The 25,858-nt window shown below is 39.2% G+C and overlaps 1 protein-coding gene across 5 annotated transcripts in view; it reads right to left on the reverse strand.

Annotated features, from left to right (window-relative positions):
• The window catches only part of gria1a (glutamate receptor, ionotropic, AMPA 1a), a 140,674-nt gene that overhangs the window by 40,154 nt on the left and 74,662 nt on the right, over positions 1–25,858 (reverse strand). For all 5 annotated transcript variants that reach the window (XM_047353031.1, XM_047353028.1, XM_047353027.1 and 2 more), the window contains exons 10-11: positions 20,273–20,479; positions 17,317–17,762 (exon numbers count right to left, since the gene is read on the reverse strand). In XM_047353031.1, the coding sequence (XP_047208987.1) occupies positions 17,317–17,762; positions 20,273–20,479 (653 nt within the window). The remainder of the gene's footprint in view (positions 1–17,316; positions 17,763–20,272; positions 20,480–25,858) is intronic.

The following is a 25,858-nucleotide window of genomic DNA, read 5'->3' on the forward strand; positions in this document are numbered from 1 at the left end:
TCGCTACATGCCTGTAATTACACTCTTTCCATAACACTATGGAGAAAAATCTACAAAGGCGTTATGATTCAAAAGACTTTTTCATGCCTTGTTCCCATCATTAAAGCATCTAAGTTAAGTGGCTGCCCTGCAACATATGGCTCATTTGACTGGTTGTGCGTGTACAGAAAATAATTTAGCATGTGAAGACTTTGTCCGTTGCTGCAGAAGAGTCGGCACATGCTGGAGCTGCATTCCCTGTACTTGTAGCTGTAAACATGTTTACTGAATGATATCATGGAAGCTGTATAAGCCACATGCAACCTGAGATAAGTCAGGGCTGGCAAGTTGTGAGAGCTTTGCGCCCACACACATACGCAAAGCCTCTTAGTCACTCCGGCGAGAAAAACCGGAGCGCAAACACAAACACATCACAACAAATCACATCATCAAAAATCAATACCATTGGCACACTTAAAGTATAAATGGCGAAACTGTCAGGAATATGACACCGTCAGAGACACTTAATGTGAGGGTGGATTGGTTTAGAAAAAAAAAGAGATGGGGGGGGGGGGGGGGGGGGGGTCAGGGGGAGACAATCATTCTCTCTTTATGGTTGCCATGGCAGCCTACTTTGCACTCCAAATAGTACAGATGAGCTGAGAGAGACTTTAGTCATCTGACTCCTTCTCTTCTCCCTCATTCTGCTCTTCTCTTGATAAGAGCATTCACGCTTACAGCAGAAGAAGAGCAGTGCTATTACAGAGAGAAAACTTTCAAAATGTCTCACTAGCCCAAAGACGAAGGCCCATGTAAAAACAGCTAAGCACTGCGATTTTCCAACCAGTCCTATTGTTCCAGGTCAATTTGGTATGCTTATTATATAATATTTTTCATGGTATGATAACCTTGAGTAAAATGTGTCCAGCTAATGAAACAAAAGGGCATATTATTATAAACTGATACTGAAAACATTTTTTCTAAGCTTTGCAATGACGTACAAGCACCTAGCACTTGAACATGTAACACTGTGTGAGTGAAACATAGTAACTTTGGTCACACTGTGTAACAAAAGAGGCAGTCTGCAAGACCTGTTGCAGCACAATCATGTCGGATACATCCAGCTGACATATCAGTCCAATAATAAATGGGCAGCAAGTTGTGGATGCTGTGCTTAGTATTAAGAGTTGGATGGTCAAAACAGGGTGAGGAGGAGAGAAACAAGACAGCAGTGGAAGCGCCCATGGCGAAGACAAGAATTAGATGCCGACTGCAGCAGCAGCCAGACGGCACAGGTTTTTCCGAAAAATATCAGATATTGCTTAGTTGTAGGTCGTCTTTTGTCGTGGTGGCTCTACATTGGCGATCTGTGCATTTGCCACGCTGAATGACCATTTCCCACAGATTCAAGCTCATGACCAGTTGTTTCTCTTTCAGACTGTAAGATTATGCCTACAACCACTGATAATTGCACGGTGGGGACTTGACTTAACACATGGAAATCTGAAACTTGTTGAAGAAGATCCAGTCCTCGGACTTTGTTTTACCCACCCCACTGCAACTGAAATTGCATCTCCTCTGCCACAAACCCAAATGGTTCTTCGTCATGATCATATTCAGCTAAGCTGCACTTAAATTAGGAATGTTCTCCGGTGTAATGCTGGTGTTCTAATTGATTTCCTTGGCTTTATCCTCTAGTTTGAATTCTTGAACACATACTGCCAAAATATTCTGGAATGGCTACAATTTAGTTCTTGTGCAATGTGTTCCTCCTGATCCATGTTCATTCAAAGATGAAGACACTCCCAGGTTCCTGGAGTCGCAATATTGGTGATAAGAACCGCTACTACAAAAAGAACCAGTTCAGTCAAGGCTACATAAGTGGCCATGTGCCAAAAAACAAAACAGCAATAGAGCTTGAATATCCAAACAAAGCTGATATGTTAAACAGCTATACGACAACCAAAGCCGGGAAGAAGCTCTCACTGGGATATTCCTCAAAAAACCCAAATTCAAAAAAGTTTACAGCTTTAAAACCAGCAGCTTTAAAACCAACTGCTATTTGAAAAGTGGAATTGCTTCTTAATGATTTCAACTGGTATGTTTAGCAAAAAAACAAAACAAAATGTTTTTGTTTTTTTTATAAAATCCTCTTTTATTTTACAGGACTCGTGCCAGAAAAGTTGCTGCTGTTTTTCTGGTGGACGCTCACAAATACAAAGGTTAAACAGCATTACTTTAATAGAAACCTATTTCTCAGTACATATATTTCAATATTAAAATACTAATGATAATACTAATAATGATCATTTGGAACTTGGAATAATTAATAATATATATTTATAGGTATTTTGTTTTTCAACTTGCAAAGTTGTCATGTTATTAAACTAAACATTACTAAATACATATTATTTAAAGATAGCACAATAGTAAAAGTTATCTTTTCAAAGAAAAAAGTTATCTTTAGCAGATAAAATACCATTGTTTACCAGGGAAAGAAAAAAAATAAAAATCCTCACCTTATGAGGTAACCTTGAAAGCCTTGCAAAGTGATTTTAGTAGAAATATTAGCCATGTTCTTAGCCTCAGCAGCTAACATGCAGTTGGCTGTTAATTTTGCTGGCATGCTAACTTTTATGTGTTTGAAAAGAGCATTGCTGCAAGAGAAACTAACATTAACCTTCTTTTACAATCAGAAAGATCAAAGGGTGTTCCCTCCTACAGGCGTCATATACAAATGACAGACAGCATACTGCAACAAACAGGGTTTTGTGGTATACACTGAATCCAGAAACCAGCCTAAACCCACTCATATACTATCTTACCTGAAACCCTAAAAACCTCTGAAAAATCCTCTCTCTGCAACCAAATGGACAGAAAATACCCTACTGAAAAAAGATATCTTTGTCTGTGTACAAAGCATGATTTCCTACTGAGATCCTCTGAGAGCGCCTCGCTGGTTTCTGCAAGTGATAGTGCATGCATGTGCGATCAAAAGTTGCCTTCATGCGATCTCCTATAAATAAAACATAAGTTCTTCTGTGGAGCAAACCAAATCATCTCTTTATGAATAAATCATCTCTTCCACACAAATTCCTCTAACTGCTTTAAGGCAGCTCACTAACTCTGCAATTATCTTACTTAGAAGCATGTAATTCTGTCTGGTTTCCTATTGGTTTAGTCAATAATAGAAACATCAACACGGTGTAACAGATACCTGAGCAGGATCAAGCATTTCTTTGATTGCAATAATTCATGAGATTCATTCCTGAAAGTCTGATTAGCAGCCAAGCAGCTGCTTTCATCTGATTATACAATACACCAGACAAAACTGCAGTTTTAAAGCCCAAAGCGATGAGAGAGCACTAAAGACTCAAGAGAATTTTTCCATCCAAAGGCAGTGTTCTCTGTAGAATTTAAATAAAAGTTAAAACCATGAAGAAAATAATTGGCATCTGCAAATAAATGGAATAAAGAATAAAAACAAAATAGAAGAATAAAGGCTTCAACAGCTGTTACTTAGTTAGGGGCCAAGATTTGCTGCCGTTGTTTGTCTGTTACTTATGAAGTTTTCTAACCTCTGATTGGTTAAACAGTAAATCTCACATGAAATTCATAGCCACATCCTCCGATTTAATATCAGCCTTCTGTTTCAATGGTGTAGAAAAAAACACTGCATCAGGTAAAGACTGCTCCAGCTTTTTACACATCTGAAACTGTAGCATTCATAATAGATCACCAGTTAAGCCAGGCTGCCACCGAATATTTGCACAAAAATCCTCTAGCATAAGTATTGTAACTCTGAGACACCCTGCTTATCCCAGATATGAACCAATGCAACATGACTGAAGCAAGCGCTGCTAAAATGTTGCAACAACGGCCCCAATAATAACATTATTCATCACAGGTTAAGCAATCTGACCTATTTTCTGATTAATTTACCTTATATGAATTTTACCACTCGAGAGAATGTATGAATCACTCAGACCTTGTTTTAACAATTAATGTTGCTGGTGGTGGTGGTATAATGGTGTAAGGGTGTTTTCTTAGTACCAATTGAGGATCATTTAAATGCCACAACCTGAGTGTTGTTGTTGACCATTTGTATCCCTTTATAACCACAGTGTGCTCATCTTCTGATGATTTCTTCCAGCAGGATAATCCACCATGTCACAAAGCTCAAACCACCTGATAATTTCTTGAACATGAGTCTACTGTACTCCAGTGGCTTCCACATTTAACGGATCTCAGTCCAGCAAAGCACCTTTGAGGTGTGGTGGAATGGGGTATTTGCATCATGGATGTGTAGTTGACAAATATGCAGCAATTTTGTGATGATATCATGTTAATTTGGACCAAAAACTCTGAGGAATATTTTTGGCACTTCTTTGATTTGTGGCTGTTTTTAAGGCAGAAGGTGGTTCAAACCAGTACCAGCAAGGCTTACCTAATAAGGTAAGTATAAAGTTAAAGTAGTAAGTAACAATGAAATACTACAAATGAGGGCCAAAGCATTGAAATCCAAAAATAATTTGTAAAATGACCTATCTTTACTTCAGATAATTATTTTAAATTATTAGAAGGAAGACGTTTGACTTTTCTTAGTCTTAGAGTTAGTAAGACATGTTATTTCCTAAAAGAACTAAATGCATCAGGTATTGCCCCTTTTTAACGCACACACAAAATGCAGAACAGTACGAGAGAAAACTCAGTGTGAGAAATACAGACTCTCCCTGGTTTACGTTTATGCATCACATACACAATCCATTACTGCATGATTCCAACAGCAGGCTGAGTAACTGTTGCTGCGGCAGAGATTGTGTGAGTGACAGAACTGATTTATTTCAGCGAACGACCATGAAGCCGGAGCATCAGAGGCACAGAGGAGCAGAGACAACTCCACAGGACTATAAAACCTATATGCACACACTGATATCTGACACATAAACATCTCCAAACTAATTCATGAGAAGCATTGCAAACACACATGGCTCCTCTTCCAGTCAGGTAGGGAACTAAAGGAAGGGTTCAATCTGAGGGCAAAGCCATCATTGCTAAAGGCTTGTTTTCTGTGCTTTCTAATATCTAAATTTCCCTTTAAACAAGATGATTGCTTACTTTTATTATTTTTCATTGATGCTGCAACAGTGTAAGTTTATGTATTCAATGAAGAAAAAAATAAAAATAAGTAAAAAGTAGTAAAAAATCAAATGAATAAGGATACTTTTGAATGTTTGTGACACTTTTCATTATTTACAATGAAAATAGGACAAAACAATCATGTTATGTAAAAAAGATAGCCCATGCATGGTGCATAATGCAAAGACTCCACTTTCAAAATGATAGACACATCTTTTATGGAAAAGTACAAAAAAACAAACAAATATAGATACATTACTCACTGAGTGATATATTTTGGGTGTTTATGTCATTTAATTTAGATAATTATGGCTTAAATCTAATGAAACCCTCAAATTCAGTTTCAGTTAAATTACAATATAATGCGAGACAAATAAAAAATAAAATAAAATAAAATAAAACGGACATTTTGCCCTTCTGAAAGGTTTGTACTGGTATTTTTGGCAGCATGGGCAGGTACCAAGTCCTTCTGGAAATTAAAATCATCATCTCCATAAAGCTTTTCAGCAGAGGGAAGCATGAGGTGCTCTAAAATTTCCTGGCAGACAACTGCACAAATTTGGATCTGATAAAGCACAGTGGACCAAGACCAGGAGATGACGTGGCACCCTAAATCATCACTTACTGTCGAAACTTCACATTAGACCCCAAGCAGCTTGGGTTTTGTGCCTCTTCACTCTACCTCTAGACTCTGGAATCTTGAATTCCAAATTAAAGGTAACATTTACTTTATTTTGACAAGAAGATTTTGAACCACTGAAAAACAATCCAGTCTTGTTTCTCTTTAGTCCATTAATAATACTTCTGGCACTTTCTATGGTTCAGGAGTGACTTAAAACACAGAATGTGACAGTTATTGTCTATGTCTTGGATACATCTGTGTGTTGGCTAATGAAATGATGATGTCAAGTGCACTCCCTCGTGAATGCCACCCCCCTCCCCTAACGCTCAAATAGGCTTAGCTTTACACCCCTCTCAGGCTGCAGTTATCCCTGTTGTTGGTTCATATTTCTCTACACTTTTTCTTTTCTCTTAACCTTCCATTAATAGAATTATTTTAGCACTGACTTTTTGTCTTACCCTCCTTGTGGAGGGTGTCACTGATCTCCTGGACAACTGTTTATAGTTTTCGCTATGATTTTGTAGTCTATACCATAACTATTATGTCATATTTTTTTACTGGACTTGTGTGATGTTTTGTTTTTCTCAGAAAATAAATTTGGGGCTAAAGAGTGAAAAAGAAATAAGCACTATGTGGGTAATAACTGTATATATTAATGAGTTTCATTTTTTTTATTGAAAAATACTGTAATAAATTAACTTTTCAATTATATTCTAGTTTATTAAAATGCCAAAAGGGACTTCAAAACAGGTATGGAAATGAGAAAGAAAAACACAATGTAAAGAGCATCCTCTGTAGGTTGTCCAGGTTTCCAATGAAAACAAATTCCTTCCCAAAGAAGACTTAAAAAAGTCCAAATGGCACCAAAAATATAATCAACAAATCGAGAGAGAACACTGCAAGAGTTGGCATCAGGGTCCAGAGAGAGAGAGGAGCCCCTCATGATAAATTTCAAACCAAATGCAACCACTGAACGAGTGTAGAGAGCAAAGGATGGAGAGAAGAGCAGAGGAGGTGGATTGAAAAGAGGCAATGGAAGCAGGTGGAAATGTGCAGATTATTGGATGGATGGAGTGGTGTTTGAGTATGTGTGGGTGTGTGTGTGCGTTTGGAAAGGGGGGCTGTCTCAAAGTCCACCTGTTTGCAGAGATAAACACAAGTAGGGCCCGTAAGCACAGCGTGTGGCTTTTGGGAGGGCTTGATGGACAGGCCTGACATTTAGAAAGAGCACAGTAAACAAGGTCTCACAAATAGAATGGGGAACAGTGTGGCTAATGCACACGTAGTGACAAACTGTACACATCGATGCAATACGTCAATGTCTAAACAAAGGCGCCTTTGCATTTAGATGCATGTACTACTATCTGAGCTGTTCGTAAAGCTTGGTGCAGATGTAAAATAGATTGAAAAAAAAGCAGTCGCCACTAGGCAGCCGACAAAGAAAACGGCAAAGAAAAGCCTTTCTAATAGATTCAGAGTATAGACATAAACACTAACAACGGCAGACAGAGACAGTAAATGTGTGCTCATAATTCAAAACAGATATGATCAGTGCTTATCTGTGTTTTTTTTCTCACTAGTTAAATAGCGGCTTATTAGGAGTTTACCTGCCTACCTCTAAACTCCAAAACATTTTGTTCCTGCCTGATACTTAGAAGTCCACACAGTGGAATGGTTTACCAGTACCTTTAAATAAAATATTAACTTAACCATCGTTTACTAACCATCCATGTATGTGGCTGCATGCCAATCATATTCAGATTATTGGCCAGAATCCTGGAAGTTTGAATCCTAAAAGGTTTCCATGCTGTTTGTTGTGGAGTTTGGGCACTAGGTTGGTTTCCAGTTTTAATGGTTTAAAAAATTATGTTTTAAAACATCTAGCATTTTGTATCACACCTTTCTTGTAGAGCTCTTTAAACATCTTTTTAGCAGATGTTAAAGACAGTGATCAGTTTTCTTAGTACCATATGCAAAGCCAGAGAAATGTTGTCAGTCAGCTGTGTACGCTGGAGATTAAGGGAACACCCACAAAACGTTTATTTACATTAAGAAGTGCATCTTAATTTTTTCAAAGCTTCAAAGGGAGGCTGCAAAGGTAACAGATCTTCTTGGCATTGCCACAAAAGCAGCAGCATCCATCACCTTTGGTAAGGTAATGTTGCTATGATGATACGTGATACTGGTGGAGGAAAACGTTTCCTGACTCGCTCCTCCAAAACACCCCAAAGCGGCTCAATAATATTTAGATCTGGTGACTGTGCAGGCCATGGGAGATGTTCAACTTCACTTTCATGTTCATCAAACCGATCTTTCACCAGTCTTGCTGTGTGTATTGGTGCATTGTCATCCTGATACACGGCACCGCCTTCAGGATACAATGTTTGAACCATTGGATGCACATGGTCACCCAAGAATGGTTCGGTAGTCCTTGGCAGTGACGCGCCCATCTAGTATTGGGCCAAGGGAATGTCATGATATGGCAGCCCAAACCATCACTGATTCACCCCCATGCTTCACTCTGGGCATGAAACAGTCTGGGTGGTACGCTTCTTTGGGGCTTCTCCACACCGTAACTCTCCCAGATGTGGGGAAAACAGTAAAGGTGGACTCATCAGAGAACAATACATGTTTCACATTGTCCACAGCCCAAGATCTGCACTCCTTGCACCATTGAAACTGACGTTTGGCAATGGCATGAGTGACCAAAGGTTTGGCTATAGCAGCCCGGCCGTGTATATTGACCCTGTGGAGCTCCCGACGGACAGTTCTGGTGGAAACAGGAGAGTTGAGGTACACATTTAATTCTGCCGTGATTTGGGCAGCCATGGTTTTATGGTTTTTGGATACAATCTGGGTTAGCACCCGAACATCCCTTTCAGACAGCTTCCTCTTGCGTCCACAGTTAATCCTATTGGATGTGGTTCGTCCTTCTTGGTGGTATGCTGACATTACCCTGGATACCGTGGCTCTTGATACATCACAAAGACTTGCTGTCTTGGTCACAGATGCACCAGCAAGACGTGCACCAACAATTTGTCCTCTTTTGAACTCTGGTATGTCACCCATAATGTTGTGTGCATTTCAATATTTTGAGCAAAACTGTGCTCTTACCCTGCTAATTGAACCTTCACACTTCACTTACTGACATGCTGTTATAATGGGGTATTCTGTGTTTGTCAATAGACTGATGCCCTGCAGCTTGAGTGGCTGGTTTTGGATTTGAACCAGGCCCCTTCAGGTAATAAAAGATTCCAGCCTCATTGGACATTCTGTTTGTGATCTTACTCTGCCTAGAAGCAACACTCGTTGTTTAGAGTTTAGTTTGTGTACTTGCAAGCTGTGTCCCACTATGGCGCTTGTGACCATAAATCTAACTTCACTCTGTCAATATATTGAGATTCACTTGTGACTAGAATAGTTCTCATTTGTTGAAAACTAAAAATATGATCTCAATTTCCCATCAGTAAATGCACTATAACTAAATGCATTTCTACCCTTTTTACTGTGGGTAGAAGATTCAAAGTTGGCTACTTTCAGTAACAGTAAGTTGTTAAGAGATGGAGTCTGTGAAAGCACAAAAAGTGTAAGAAGTTAGAAGAAAGTAAACTATATTTTTTACTAAGGCATGTCAGCTGCTCTCACAAGCTGCTACTGTTAGTCAGGGAGTTAGACTTCAGCAGATTACATGACTGAATGTTTTACAGCACCTCTGTTTTGTTCTGTGGAAGAGTTGCATACTTTGTTCATGTTCATGACTTTCTGCTATGAACATGCTGTTCTAGGAAATGTTAGCAGTCTTTTGAAAATGTCATAGTTAATGGAAAGGTCTACTGACTTTACAGGGAAAACATACAATGACTGATATTTACATTGTAAAATGCTAGCTCAGGATAACTGCTAATATAAGAAACTAAAGACAGTTTATTACATTGAACATATTGTCTTTTTTTTTATTTTTATTGTTAAATCCTGTTTTAAGTTTAGAGATGGATCTCAACAAGTTCTCTTGCTTACTTACTTGGACACACAAACACCTCCTCCCCATGATATCACAGCCAATCCTAAATAATTACTGATTGTTCACTACAGAACATCTCATGTATAGCTACAACAAATACACAATAAATAGTTTAACAATTTAAAACTTCGAACAGTAAATCAGAGCTTTTTCCTCGTGAATAATGTGGATCCTACTATTATGCATTTAGAATGGAAATTGGATCATCTTGTTTTATAATGCACTTCTATATTTTGATGTGTACAAAACAAAGGGAGCTATAATCTTTAGTAATATAGACTTTATTGATCTCACAATGGAGAAATTGTCCTCTGCTTTTAGCACATCCCTTAGGGAGCAGTGGGCTGTCATTGTGCAGCACCCAAGAAGCATTCAGGAGCTAAGGGTCTTGCTCAGGGACCCAGTATGGCAGGCTGTGGGATTCGAACCAGGGTATGTGTGGCTTCCCCGGAAAGCAAATACCCTGCTCTCTAACTTCTAGGCCACCACTCCCACTTACTGTGAAAGAGTAACGGAGATATGTTGTAATTCATTTTAGTTATTTTTATAAATGCCTTAGTCCTTTAACCTAGAGGTTATTTATGGTGTTAGTACATTTCCACGGATGCAGACCATAACTTTGTGCTATTTGGAGAAAGTGATTGTTTTATTTTGCTGTATATAGTTGATTGTTAGGACAGCAACATGTTCCTTTCACCCAGAAAGCTGAAAAACATTTTGAATGTTGTTAATTATAGTGTACAGGATTTGAAATTGGCCAAAATTGGTTTAGTGAAGGCAGACATTTTACAAAAGTTGAGCTTAGAAATTTGCCAGGAAATATCTGTTAAACATGGGCTGATTTCTGGTTTCTACGATGAGGTTTTAAAACGTTTTGATTTCAAAACATCTAAAATGTTTAATTTAAAGTTATTTTAATGAGATCCCAGATAAAATGCTAAAGTTCTGCAGCAATGCTTTTCAGCAGTGGGTGACATGGCACACCGCCAAGGGTGCCACTGTGCCAGGGGTAGCATGAGTACTTAAAAAACTAATACATTTGTCAATAAAAAGGACATGTGTAAAGTGTTCCCTTAAACGTGTTTTGTATTGCTTGTTGCCATTTCCAGTCATTAGGGAGCAGGCAACATCCTGTGTTGTGCAGAGTAAAGAAAATATGGGCAATGAAAGTGGTGCTATGTTATATTTAGACTGCATTTGCTCTGGTTCCGAATGTAAAGTTCAAACTGTTCAAACGTGAACTCAACAAAAAAAGTTGAACAGAGATTTCTTAAAACCCTAATTTCTATTTGTGTGATCACAAAAAATGTAAATTTTTGATGTTTTTTTGAGTTCAAGACCACCTAAAGTCGAGACAAGCAGAGACTATATTATTCTACAGTACTAACACATTCTTCAATGTACAGTTTGAGTCTGTGAAGCCTATTTGTGAAAACCAATAATGATTGACATTTATTCTAAACTATAGTTGGAATCGTACCTTTTATTAGTTCTATAAACCAAATTTTATGTATGGACATAAAGAAGGAGCTGACCCAGGATAGCATTTATGCAAGAACTGCAAATACCTGACACCCACCTGTTCCTGCCTACTGCCAGTCAGCTGGCTAAGAGAAGTCTACTTAATTTTTTTTTTACTTATAAGAAAGACAAAATCTGCTTTTTGGAAATATTTCTGGTTAGAAGAACATAAACAGTCAAGGTGTGGAAACTAAAGGAGAGCCACCCATTCCTCTCATTTAGATAAGCTAAGCTGATTTAAAAGCACAGAATGTAAACTATAAGCAGAATATGCCTGAAGCAGCCGAATGCTTTTATTTTTGTCTTGACCTGGTCATTATGAAACATACAAAACAATACCATTTTAAGGGTGTATGTCACATTCCAAGTATTGCTGTTTTAGACAAAAGTACAAGGGATAACATCACATGTCCTTTTAAAACATGCAGAGTCTCATAAGACTTTTAAAAGCGTGCTCAATATGCACGTCCCTATGTGTCTGCAAGCAACTAGGTCACCCAAATGTTCAAGGGGAGGATGTTTTCTTTAGGGTGGTATTTAGCAGGGTGAAACATTCACAGTGTGACACCATGCACAAACTGGAGCATGCAAATGGCAGAAGTGTTGTTCTATAATTTGTCATAATGAAACCACCTCCAAAACAAAGCAAGCTCTAAAAAGAGAGACTTAAATCTAAGCATGTCTTGCATCTTCTCTTGAATATGTAATTTTTTCTGCTCTTATGTCACCTTACTTTTTAGTAGACACTGAATCTTAGGCCACTTATTTCAATAATGACAAAATTACTATTTATGAATGTCAAAAGTGCAGTACGGATCATTTTGTCCAGACAATCACAGTCAGTGAAATGTCTTACAACATCTGTGATGCTTTGCATTTGTAAAACAAATGCAAAAGTTGCAAATATGCATGAGTACATACAGTTCCCTCACACACACCCACATGTAGAAAAAGGCTTGCTTGTGTATCCACAAAGAAACTACAGGGAGCAGACTATTTGAGGAAACACTGTGACATTCTCTTGCTCCATGTGGAATACACAAAAATCAATCATTTCAGCAGATGCATTTCCCGCTTGTCTGAGAACATCTGGAGAATGGGTTTTAACCTGGATGAAGCACAGCAGAATCCGCAGGCAGGAGAAATGTCAGGAAAAGGTACATGCAAGGAGGGATTCACATACATGTGCAGCTATTCCCTCCTCTCTGATACCATAATAAGCCATGTATAGTAAATCAAAATACATACTGTAAGTGTCCAAAAAAGGAAGCCAAGAAACAGACTGGGGGTTCTGTGCAATACTTTAATTTCTTTGTCTGCTTCATCCACTTGCTCCCCTGTCACAGAAGTTATGTTCAGTTGGGTTAGAGCAGGTCATTGTATTTGCTCAATCCATACAAAGACCAGAACAAAATAAAAGTTTTTTTCTTATGCTTCCAATTATTATAAGTTTAAGCGTTTAAAGGGAGCAATCTAAGTCTTCACAGTCCTGATGCTGAGTGCTTCTTGGCTCCAGTTATCTATTTATTACACAGACATAAGACTGGTCATTTTATATTTCTTAACCAAAATAAAAAATCTTTCACTAAATGTTACAGTTCTTTAGATCATATGGCTCATGAGACATTTTGCTGAACCACATGTGGTTACAGTACAAGTGTCTGCTAAAACATCAGTATGTACAGTGCCATGCAAAAGCACTCAAACCCCTTGGACTTTCCAGAATTTGCCACTTTACAACCACAAACTTTAAGGCAAGTTATTGAAATTATATGTCAGAGATCAACTCAGATTGATCAGATTCTCCACCGGAAAAGGGTGGCTTGTCCTCTTCAGGTTGGAGGTGAGTTCCTGCCTCAAGTGGAGGTTCTAGTTCAACTATCTCGGGGTCTTGTTCATGAGTGAGGGAAGAATGGAGCGGGAGATCGACAGACGGATCAGTGTGGCTGCCGCAGCAATGGGGGAGCTGTGCCAGTCTGTTGTAGTGAAGAGAGAGCTGAGCCGAAAAGCGAAGCTCTCGATTTACCGGTTGGTCTACATTCCTACCCTCACCTATGGCCATGAACTTTGGGTCATGACCGAAAGAACGAGATCCCGGATACAAGCGACTGAAAAAATGAGCTTCCTCCGTAGGGTGGCCGGGCACTCCCTTAGAGATAGGGTGAGGAGCTCGGCCATCCGGGAGGGGCTCGGAGTAGAGCCGCTGCTCCTCCACAGAGGGGCCAGTTGAGGTGGCTCGGGCATCTATACTGGCACGCCTTCCTTGGGAGGTGTTCCAGGCGTGTCCCACCGGGTGGAGGCCCAGAACACGGCCCAGGACACGCTGGAGGGACTATGTCTCTCAGCTGGGCTGGGAACGCCTTGGGCTCCCTCCGGAGGAGCTGGAGGAGGTGTCTGGGGAGAGGGACATCTGGGTATCTCTGCTGAGTCTGCTGACCCCGCGACCCGGTCCCGGATAAAGTGGAAGACGACGAGTACGAGTACGAGATCAACTCAGATGGTGCATATCTGAGAATTGGACCGAAATTATACATGGGTTTTAAATGTATTTACAATTAAAATGCTGAAAGGGGTGGCATGCCTTTGTTTTCCACCCCTTGACGACGAATAGTTTCCACCTGTGTGTAATTTAATCTCAGTATAAATACAGCTGTTCTGTTAAGGTGTCAGAGGTTTTCAGAGAACATCAATGAACAAACAGCAAACAGACACAAGACCAAGAAACACAGCAGACAGGTCAGAAATGAAGTTGTGCAGATATTTAAAGCAGAGTTAGGTTGTCAAACAATAACCGTAGCTTTGGACAATAAGTCCATGGTTACTCTAGAGGAGCTGTACAGATTAACAGCTCAGGTGGAATAATGTTTTGACACAGTTTTGGCCTTTATGGAAAAGTCACAAGGAGAAATCACTTATGGAAAGACAGCCTTAAAAAGTTCAGTTTAGAATATGATACACGCCATCTGAACAGCTAATATATGAAAGAAAGATGTTCTGGTCCGATAAGACTACATCTTTTTTTTTTTTTTCTCTTGCTCTTGGTGGGAGACACACGCATTTTCTCTCCCTCCCTCCCTGCTGATCCCTGCTTCTGCTTTTTGTCTGTGTTTTTCTCAGAGCCTCACTTTGCATATCTTCCAAACTTGTAAATTATGGATTTGGTCAGCTGGACTCTCAACGTAATTGATCAAATTTTTTCGATGGGAAGACAGGGTGAAGGAGACCCCCTTGTCCAGACGGGACGTTCTTCTCTGGATACACAATGGATTCTTGGCAGCAGCGGAAGATTGTGTGCCTGACTACGATGTCGGTCGTGGACGTAGAAGATGTGTACATATTTGGACTTTTGATAACAGGATTTCTGCTTTTTGGAGTTGGTGGTTACCTGGCTTATCGAGTGATTCACAAAACGTGGGCGGCTGTTCAAAGCATTCCAAAGCTGCCTGTGATGTTGGATGGAGTCTGTAGAGCGATCAACACTCAGACTGAAATGTTAAGAGAGCAGAATCGCAAGCTGGACATGATTCTTGAACAGAATCGCAGCCTGGTAGCAGTTGGACTCAGAGGTTAAAGGATATAATCTTGGAGAAGTTGTACGCTCGAGATCTGCGGAAAGTACCAGAAATTTGGAAATTTGGATTTGCAAAAAGTTAGTTGGAAATTCACAACTGCCTGAACCACAACATTTATTTTTTTTCTAAATCCGGTGCCCCAATGTGGCCTTGGCAACTTATGCTGACTGGTGTAGAATATAAACTATCTATGTGTGTAACTGGAATGTGCAGATAGAGGACAGGGAGTAGAGGATAGAGTGCAAGGTCATAAATTGGTGAAGGACAGGGAGGGCCGGAGACAAGACAAGATGAGCTTGCTGGAAGAAATAACAAGAAGCACTCCTTATTTGGACATAAGGAACTGTTATGCTATACATGAGTGACATGATATATGTAATGTGAACACACCCTGGAGACTTAATAAAACGAGCTGGAAGCGGAGAGAGACCAGAGTTGGGCTCGCAGGTGTTTGGCTGGGGCCTATCTCTCACTCTGCGCAGAGGCGAACTAAAACTGATTGTAATTTTGTGTTTATTTCACTCTTTTGAAACCTGTGCCCAAATCAACAGACCCGGGGAAGCAGAGACAGCTTCGACACTGGCTACCGACAAAATATCTCCTGGATGTTATATAAACACGATGCTCTTCCCCAGCAATCCCCTACCAGCTGTGTGTTGATAGGACTAAGCGGGCGATTGATAAAGCTTCCACCTCTCTTCTCAAGGACACCTTACCCTTGCTGAATCTTTACTTATGTGTGTGTTGATTATCCCTGCTGAGGTTTTTTTGTACTACTTCAGGCTGTATTATGCTAAGAACATAGTCTGAAATGTGTTTTTTCCCCTCCTGTCTTACTTTACCTAAATGTGTGATTTCATTACTTTTCATGGATTTTCAGATTTCTCAGAAGGATTAGCAATGAAAGCCAAATATTATTAGTATTTGAAAATTTGGACTAAAGGTGTTTTTACACCAATGACCATATATTTTTTTTATTACAACTATTTCATACCAGTGAAAGCCAAACATTATTAGTATTTGAAATTTTGGACCTTTCTTCTAGCACAGGATGAATTCCTTACCACAGAGGACTTAATGAGCTAATTACCTCTATTAGAAAGATTGGATAAGAACCAGTCTTTACCAGTATACTCCCAAGGGTTATTAATGCAATTTGATTTGTTTTTCTGTGTTTATTTTCTGTATCATTGCAATGTTTTTCCTCACGTACAGCCCTTCGAGTGCCTTGTTGCTGAAAAGCGCTATATAAATAAACTTGACTTGACTAAAATCGAAATTTTTGTCCAGAATGAAAAAAAGCTACATGTGGCAGAAAAATAACACTGCAAATCAGATTAAACACACCATCCAATAATAATCCATGGTAATGACAACATCACGCTGTGATGTGGTTGTGTTACTTTAGCAGAGACATGAAAGCTGACCACAGTTGATGCAAAGCATAAGAGTGACCCAGTCAAAGTCAAAGTACACTCCCCATCCAGTCTTACTGAACTTGAGCTATATTGCAAAGAAGAATAGGCAAAATGTTTATTCTCGAGATGATAGAAATTTCCTTAAAAGACCAAATGTAATCGCAACAACAGATGGTTCTGCAAAGTATTGATTCATTGGGGTTGAATTTAAATGGAGGCCATACTTCTCAGAATCTAATTTAGATATAAAAAAGTCTGAAAGCAATGTATCTCTTCCCTTCCACTTTACTATTATGCACTACTGTCTGAGGCGCTCGCACATCAGAGCCCAATAAAATACATCAAAGTTTATGTATGTAAAAAGACAGAACGTGAAAAAGTTAAAGGAGTAAGAAATTTTGGTACTTATACCAAAATACAACACCAAACAGCACATAATGTATACGTATAAATTTTAAGAGACAAGTCAAGCTCACAAACTGACCTGTCTCTGAGGGTTCAGACTGATCTCTCAAGGATAATACTGACATTTATCTACTCATCTCCTCCTCCTGGTCCCTCTGGAAAGCTCTAAAAGTCGACCTCGGTGTCGCTAATTTCAGACACTTAATGAGATTTTTAATTGATGACCTTTTGAGAACAATTTCATACCACAGCTCATGAGAGCACAATGATGGAAGCCAACTCATTTAACACCATCCTAAAGCCAGGCTACTTTAGAGTACTCTTTCAGCATTCTTATAATTTTCCTGCTCAGATACAAACAAACTGATTTCTTACATGAGATGTGTACTGACATTGAATGTGAAATTAAATTTTTTCATATCTAAATGATTGTTTTGTTTATATACTACTTGGATAATCTGAGGTCAGGAGAATGAAAAATAGCTACACTATTGTATATAATGCAGCTTCTTTTTATCTTATGAAAAACAGCTCTAATAAAAAATCCAACTGAGTAGAGGCACTGAGTGTCACATCGTATCAACAAATCAAAGACTGTGTGATGAGCTGATGCAAACTGTTTGCCTGTACTTCTCTTACCGTGGTGAGATATCACAACCCTGCTGCATGAAGGCGCCGAGTGAAAACCAAAGTGAATTGAAGATGCCAAACTCGTTGGTCTGTTCTGGACTCTGCAGGTTGGCGTTCTGTTGCGTTGGAGTCTGGCTCGGCTGCACCCCGTTGGAGGCCGCCGCTTGTGTGGGAGTCTGAGGCTCGGCTCCCTCCTCGTAGTCTTCAGCGTGCCACTCGTAAGGGCTGAATCGACTGACGAGGAAGAGGACGACACTGACGCCAATGTAGGCGAACACGATGCACATCCAGATCTCGTAAGCCAGTGGGTCCAGGAAGGAAAAAACACCAGGCTTGGACTTGGTGGGCTTCTTAATCATGATTGAAATGCCCAGAGACATGAAGGGCTTGGAGAAGTCTATCACCTCTTCACGGACAAGGGTGATGGTAAGCGGAGCGACTGCCAGATCTGCTTTCTGAGGGGAGAACACAAACACAGGCAGGCATAGAAACCGGGCTTGTTATTTTAAAATTTCCTAGATATTTTACATGTACCAGAGCGTTTGGAACAAAAATAAAATTGCCCTGACTTTGTTTTCTTGATTTGTGTGTATTTGTAGTCTGGCTTGCACCTAACATTATTCGCATATATACAGGGGTTGGACAATGAAACTGAAACACCTGGTTTTAGACCACAATAATTTATTAATATGGTGTAGGGCCTCCTTTTGCGGCCAATACAGCGTCAGTTCATCTTGGGAATGACATATACAAGTCCTGCACAGTGGTCAGAGGGATTTTAAGCAATTTTTCTTGCAGGATAATGGCCAGGTCACTACGTGATACTGGTGGAGGAAAATGTTTCCTGACTCGTTCCTCCAAAACACCCCAAAGTGGCTCAATAATATTTAGATCTGGTGACAGTGCAGGCCATGGGAGATGTTCAACTTCACTTTCATGTTCATCAAACCAATCTTTCACCAGTCTTGCTGTGTGTATTGGTGCATTGTCATCCTGATACACTGCCTTCAGGATACAATGTTTGAACCATTGGATGGACATGGTCACCCAAGAATGGTTCGGTAGTCCTTGGCAGTGACGCGCCCATCTAGCACAAGTATTGGGCCAAGGGAATGCCATGATATGGCAGCCCAAACCATCACTGATCCACCCCCATGCTTCACTCTGGCATGCAACAGTCTGGGTGGTACGCTTCTTTGGGGCTTCTCCACACCGTAACTCTCCCAGATGTGGGGAAAACAGTAAAGGTGGACTCATCAGAGAACAATACATGTTTCACATTGTCCACAGCCCAAGATTTGCGCTCCTTGCACCATTGAAACTGACATTTGGCATTGGCATGAGTGACCAAAGGTTTGGCTATAGCAGCCCGGCCATGTATATTGACCCTGTGGAGCTCCTGACGGACAGTTCTGGTGGAAACAGGAGAGTTGAGGTGCACATTTAATTCTACCATGATTTGGGCAGCCATGGTTTTATGTTTTTTGGATACAATCCGGGTTAGCACCCGAACATCCCTTTCAGACAGCTTCCTCTTGCGTCCACAGTTAATCCTGTTGGATGTGGTTCGTCCTTCTTGGTGGTATGCTGACATTACCCTGGATACCGTGGCTCTTGATACATCACTAAGACTTGCTGTCTTGGTCACAGATGCGCCAGCAAGACGTGCACCAACAATGTGTCCTCTTTTGAACTCTGGTATGTCACCCATAATGTTGTGTGCATTTCAATATTTTGAGCAAAACTGTGCTCTTACCCTGCTAATTGAACCTTCAGACTCTGCTCTTACTGGTGCAATGTGCAATTAATGAAGATTGGCTACCAGGCTGGTCCAATTTAGCCATAAAACCTCCCACACTAAAATGACAGGTGTTTCAGTTTCATTGTCCAACCCCTGTACGTCCTTTAGGGATGATTTTATTCACAAAACTTCTGACTGTAAGACGGCATTGCTGAACTTTATGGAATTTTTATGCAAATTAGATCATTCTAGTACAAAACAAACAGCTACAAATTTTTAGATAGCACGAAAACTGTAAAAGCTGCTAAAAGATTAAGACGAAACACCTGCTCTCATTCTCTAATTTATATATTGATATAAATTCACTGTACTTCTTACCCTGCCAGATAGAGCTAAACAATATATCACAAATATATTGTGGTTGCAGTACCATTGTGTTCAATATTCAGTTCAAGGACTGTTTAGACTGTATAAATTGTGGGATAATAAAGTTTCAGTAAGTCACACTTTGCATGCCAATATGATTTTCATCATCTTAGAAAGAATCTCACTGCAGTAGATATCCACACCTGACACATATTACCGTCCCTAAGATGCTAAAGGTCACAGAGAGTGCTTGAAGACAACATAGGAAAAACTGCAGCCAGGAATTATCCATGCATAATAAATCACTTTGTCAAAATATTACTGTTCATAAGACAAGGGTAGCTGTGGAGGTAGCTGTTTCAAGCATTCAGCATGGTAAGGTGAGTAATCATCAGTGCAGACAGAGGATCTGCCTAGAATAGCATGAGATTATGTCACCTTACTGTCAAGTGTATAAACCGTCTGCTAACCCTAACCCTGTCCGTTAAAACAAAATAAAGTTGTATTCAGAGGCTGCACTATGAATGACAAAATAAGTAATTGTTACTATATTCCACAGAAGTGGCTCACATCCTGTGTGTAGCTCGGTGTTCAAGGCCCATTAGACTTGTGGACTTTTTTTTTTAAAGATAAGTTTAATGATCTGCTGTTCTGCAGTAGGTCATCACAGTATGTTTGTGTGTCTCCAACCTGCAGTACACAGCTTCACAGTGTGTCTGAGCTTTCACTTATATCCGTGACAATCATAAAACTGGAGCAGATGCCTGTGTCTTTTATTCTCCAAATTACAGTTAAAGATATCTTGTTAACACATCTTTAAACAGAAAATAGTCCTAGATAAAGTCTTAATTAACTTACCCCATAGACCAGTTCTCCAACCATGCCATTCCACATCTTGGTTTCAGGATCTCTGGCTCCGTACTTGCCATCGGAAACAACCTTCAGCTTGTACTGGTAACCCACGTGCTTGGCTATCTCTGCAGCCAGCTCTACAATGTAACCTTCATACTTATCATTCCCTACAAGCTGCTCATGGTTCTTCTTCAGCATCACATAGGGAGACTCCTGTTGGATGGAGAAAACCATCAGTATCAACATTCGCCTGGTAAATACAACTTTTAAATATATTAAGACCTTTCTGAATGCTGTTAGAGCAAATTGTCCTCTAATGCACAAAACTGTTCCACCAATGAGACTGTAAGTAACTAGCATTGCAGGTAGTTCAGTACTCCAAGCTGAAAAACCAGAAACATAAGTTGTAAATACATCACAGGTTACAGTGACATTTACTTGTTTCATATTCATAGTTGGTAGCTGAGCCAGAAAAAAATGGACACAAAGACTTTGAAAGATTGACATATAAAGGATAACTATTTTAAAATAAAAGGAATAATGTTTTACATTTGTTCCCTAAAGATTAGTTTCATTCTAAAAACTGCTAAATCAATATGATTGCACTGAGACAATGCCAGTGCTGATTACATGCAAGAAAGCATAAGAACTGAGCTGGATTCGGAATGGTGTGAAGACTTAAACACTTGATTTGCAGAATATCTCTGAACAAGTGTTTTCATGATTTAGTATGCATTCAAGCTTTCTGTTCAAGGACCAAGCTATGTTTTCTGTTATGCCATCAATTGTACATCTCACACTGATTAAATGGCCGAGGAAATTACAGCTGACATGATACCTGGGGTCGCACTTAACTTTCAAAAAAACGTATTTCATACAGAATTCTAGTCACCTAATTCTTAACAATCCACCACCATTTGGTAGGTAACAATTCCCACAAGCTGTTATTTGAGCTTGTTTTAAGCCAAGCTTTGCTGAGAATAGCAAATCCTGCCAATATGGTTCATATGGCTATAGAGATGTTTAGAGGATTCTTCATCATGCTGCAGTTACGCCTGTTCTCTTCCTCCTATGGTTAGGATCAAGGACATCATTGCTTCAGAACCCTGATATCCCACTGGTAGACAAATGGCACACCAGGGAAATGCTGGAGAGAAAGGTCTGTTTTGCTTTGCTGTCATGGGGTATGCATTCACAGTTGCAGATAACGTACGACAGACACACAGAAACACGCTAGGGCATACAGACAGACCCTTGACTAAGTATTGACTAAACACTTCAAGAGATATCCACTGTCCCTCAGTCTAATGAAATACAATAGATACACACTTTTTGCACAAATGTAACAACAATGTAAATGTATGTAGCCAGAATAATTGATGTGATCGGAATGAAGCAGATGGCATAACATGTAATCAGCAATATTAAATGATATTTTGTATCAACCAGAGTGTTGGATGGGTGCAAAAACTTGTTATCACTCATGTAAAAACCTTGGGTTGGAAGGCACCTGCACTATGCCTTCCTCCCTGTGTGTGTGAGATCATTGTTATCTCTGTGTGAACCAGCCTCCTTTCCGTCTCACACACATACACCCTGTCTGAACTGTCTGTTGAACTGTGTATATAAATAAAGAGATAGGGTGTCAAAACTTTGTAGTTTCACTGCAAAGTGGGCTACCCTTGTCACAAGTAACTCTGACTGTATCGTTCTTACCTCTGAGTTGACTAAATAATACCTAACATTTATTGGTCCTTCGAAGCCGGATTAATTCAATAACCTTATTTCTCTTTGCTTTAACAGTGACTCTGGGATCCGTGGGGGAAGCCTGACGTCGAGCGAAGCACCGCTGCACAGCCTCCTTTAGCCGGAGTGGCTGAAAGTCCCGGTGTGTGTGAATTCACACCTGGCCAGTGGGTTATTGCCTTCCTCTGCGCGAGGTGACTCTCACAGGGTCCAAAGAGTCACCAAGAAGTCAACTCCGAGGTGAGACAGTTTTAAAATACAGTTCATAGGAAAAGTACTTAACAGTCGTTGGTAGTGCGTCGCCGGTAAGGACGCTGCATTCGAATGGTTTTATTCCACCGTGAAAGGAATAGTGACAAATTTGGTACAATTCCGCCGTGAAGGGGATTAAAGAAAACGACTGAGGATTATTCTCCTGAGAGGGAATAGAGTAAGCGCTATATAAATAAAAGAAGAAAAGTACTTAAAAGTCGTTGGTAGTGCGTCGCCGGTAAGGACGCTGCATTGGGATGGTTTTATTCCACCGTGAAAGGAATAGTGACAAATTAAGGTAGGGCCCCGCCAAGAAGGGGGCCAAATAAAACGACTAAGGGTTATTCCCCTGCGAGGGAATAGAATAAGCGCTATAAAAGTAAAAAGAACGGAGTAAATTGAGCTCATAAAATAACACCAAGTTAACTTAGAAAAATTACAAGGTACCTGAAACTAACTGTGTGACTGTGTTGTGTGTGTATGGAGGACTAAGCATTTTAATAGAATCATAGCAGGATTCTGCTAGTCCTGTGTTTTCTTTTGCCCAGATTAAAACTACGTACTGGTGACTTTGGAGATTCAGGTCGGATTTCATTCCAGAAAATTAACACCGCTGCGAATTAGTCGCAGTAGAAGGGCGTGTTAATGTCCTCTCCTTAAAGTCTCATGCCAGTGACCTTTTATCTGGGACATTTATACTATAATTAAACTAACATAAAACATAATGGGGAAGAAACAAAGTAAACTAATTGACTTAGAATGGGAGGTAAAGTTTATGGAGAACTATGTAAAAGGAGCAGGTATGATCTGTCATAGATGGAATAAAAAAAATAAAAAACATGGGTTTTTGGGCAAATTAGATACAAAGGATGTCTTAAAATTACAAGGGGATCTAAAATTAGCAATAATGAAAACTAAAAAGAGAAAAATAACAAAGAACAATGGGGAAAGAACAGAGAAAAAGCTCTGATTTAACAGAAATATGTACACGATGGCATAAAAATACGGATTTTCAGGTAACTTAATTATCACTGAAATCCTAAAACTACACGGGGATCTTAAACTGGAGATTATGCATTCAAAAGATTCAAGAGACAATAAAAAACCTTGCCAGATTATAATTTCAAAGGGGACTTTTCAGTCCCTGAGTGCTCACAGTTGATAAACAGATTAAAACAAAAAGATGAATTAAAAAAACAACAATAAGAGCAGCTTTTAACTGACATAGCCATAATACTGAGGCCTTAAGAAAAGCACAGGAAAAAACTTTCAGCTTAACTGAAAACAAATAAAGGGGGGCGGACTGCCACCCATCCCAGTTTAGAATACCAAGGTAGCCCCAAATTATAAAGACTAAGAGGTGGTTTTAGAGGACGTGGTAAAAGAAGTTAAAAGAGGAGGTGACAATGTGGACAACATGGAAACTGTCCAACTGGACAACCCAGTGAACAATGACTAGAGAAGAGAGAACAGAATGTTGTTAAAGAAGTAATCTGAGAGTAAAAGATTTTGTAGGCAAGCATTAGTGAGAAACAGATGCTTTAAAAATCATTCTATGGTGTTATACTACCAACAATATCATGATAAAATGCAAAAGATTCATTTTACAGGGAAATAATTCCATATTTGGCTCAGATTGTGTGCATTCTTGATTTTTCCTCTTTGAGAGAAGTTAAATTTCAGCTCTGTGAAACGACCTTGACAAAGAGATGCAGCTGCCTGAAAACAAAGATAAAACTTCTGCAAACAGCAGAAGCCTGTCTCTGCTGAAAGGTCTGAAAAAAAATTGTAACTCTACCTCTGCATGTGTCAAACTCAAGGTCCGCGGGCCAAAACCGGACCCCAGAAGTTTAGTGATTCTCTAGAAGTAGAGCCTTTTAATATGGTGATTGTGTGCTTGAATGTTATTTTGTCAATCAATAAGCAGTTTTGTCTACATTCTGCCACAATCTGCCTTTTGAAAATGTTTTGAATCTTGCTCTTTATGTATAAAAAAAAAAAAAAAGAAAAGAAAAATTGGCTAAAGTCTGCAGACACAAAATGAACCTGGATTGAAGCTCTAACTATGTTTATTTAATCTGAGATCCTCTCCAAATGCAACAGTATATGTCAGTCTACATGAGATACTAACAACTTCACCTACTGGTATAATATAAAGATCTGAGTGAATATGTGAAACAAACAATGATGAAAGTTTTTCAACAGGTGATGCTCATCCAGAAGGAAGACAGTGTTCCTAGGAAATGCAGCTCATTCATTAACAATCAATTTTTCTCCTATAGGTGGACGTTTTGCTGATTAATCATAGGCTGGATCTATGAAACATTATGTGCACAGAACAAATGACCAAGGTTCTGACTGACTTATGAACCTCACTGACCTGACAATGATAACATGACACTCAACAGATAACACCTTTAAGGTGGACCCACTAAGACCACCTTATTGATTCTTGGTGAATAAAAAAAAAAAGAATTGAAGCGTTCAAAACAGACCTAGTGGAAACAAAAGGGGTTATGAGGAAACAATGTGCATTTTAAGAATAATAGAAGTCAAATTATGTTCAAATTTTTGCAAATAAAAATTACTCTGACAGAAAAATAAGTAAGAAGTGTGTGAATGTGTGTGAATGGGAATGACTGATTTCATTGTAATGCATCTTTGAGGGACCTTAAAAGCACTAATAAAGGTCTGATGTTCTGATGATCTTTGCCAAATTTATATCTTAATAAGGTTTCCAGAATCTTTTCCGAAAAATCATATAAAGATAGCAAAGGTTCTACCTGTATTAAAAATACTGATAACCATAGGAAAGTTCATAGATCTGTCTTCAATTTTTCCTAATTCTTTTACAAACAGGTTATTTAAACTTTCATGTGGCCAAATGTCTGTGTTTGACTTTCTGTTTTTGTGAAATAAATGTCTGTTTCATGTTATGTAAAAATTAGAGTCCTCAACATTACCATAATAATATTAGGTCAGTTCTCTATGGTAAAACAAAAAGATTTTAACAGATGTTTAGACTTTTTCCAGTCAGGTTCAAAATGATTGAATTAGACTCAAACTTAACATAAGATTAAATTAACCTTAACAGAATTACTGGACTGGACTGAAATAGAGAAAACTTGAATTAATTGAAACAAACTTTAGTTACTTGAACTAAATACAAAGCTGACTGAAACTGTATGTTGTATCTATAAAACTGGGTAAGATAAACTAAGATTATAAGATATAATATGCCCTTCATTTTTTTGTGTTCATCAGTGAGTGAGTTTTTATTTTTTATTTTTAATAAGAACTAAACCAAGCATTATTTATAATAATAGCAACTACCAAAAATATTGATCTCATTTTTAAATGTAATAAGGACTTACTTTATAAAATATAATAAAAAAGAATAATAAGAATTTGGAAAAACAGAGGCTTTAAACCTCTGCAGGAACAGCACTGACACTGTCAAAGGTAGATCCTAATACAGGAATCTGGAAGCTCATTCTGGCGTGGACAGTCAAAGTCCATCCAAGGATACATTTAGATGAGGCAGAGGGACAAATACAGGGCTTAGCTGAGAGCAAAGAGAGCAACATGCATCCT

The sequence above is a fragment of the Girardinichthys multiradiatus genome, chromosome 23 (genome assembly GCF_021462225.1).
Source record: "Girardinichthys multiradiatus isolate DD_20200921_A chromosome 23, DD_fGirMul_XY1, whole genome shotgun sequence".
Taxonomy (NCBI): domain Eukaryota; kingdom Metazoa; phylum Chordata; class Actinopteri; order Cyprinodontiformes; family Goodeidae; genus Girardinichthys; species Girardinichthys multiradiatus.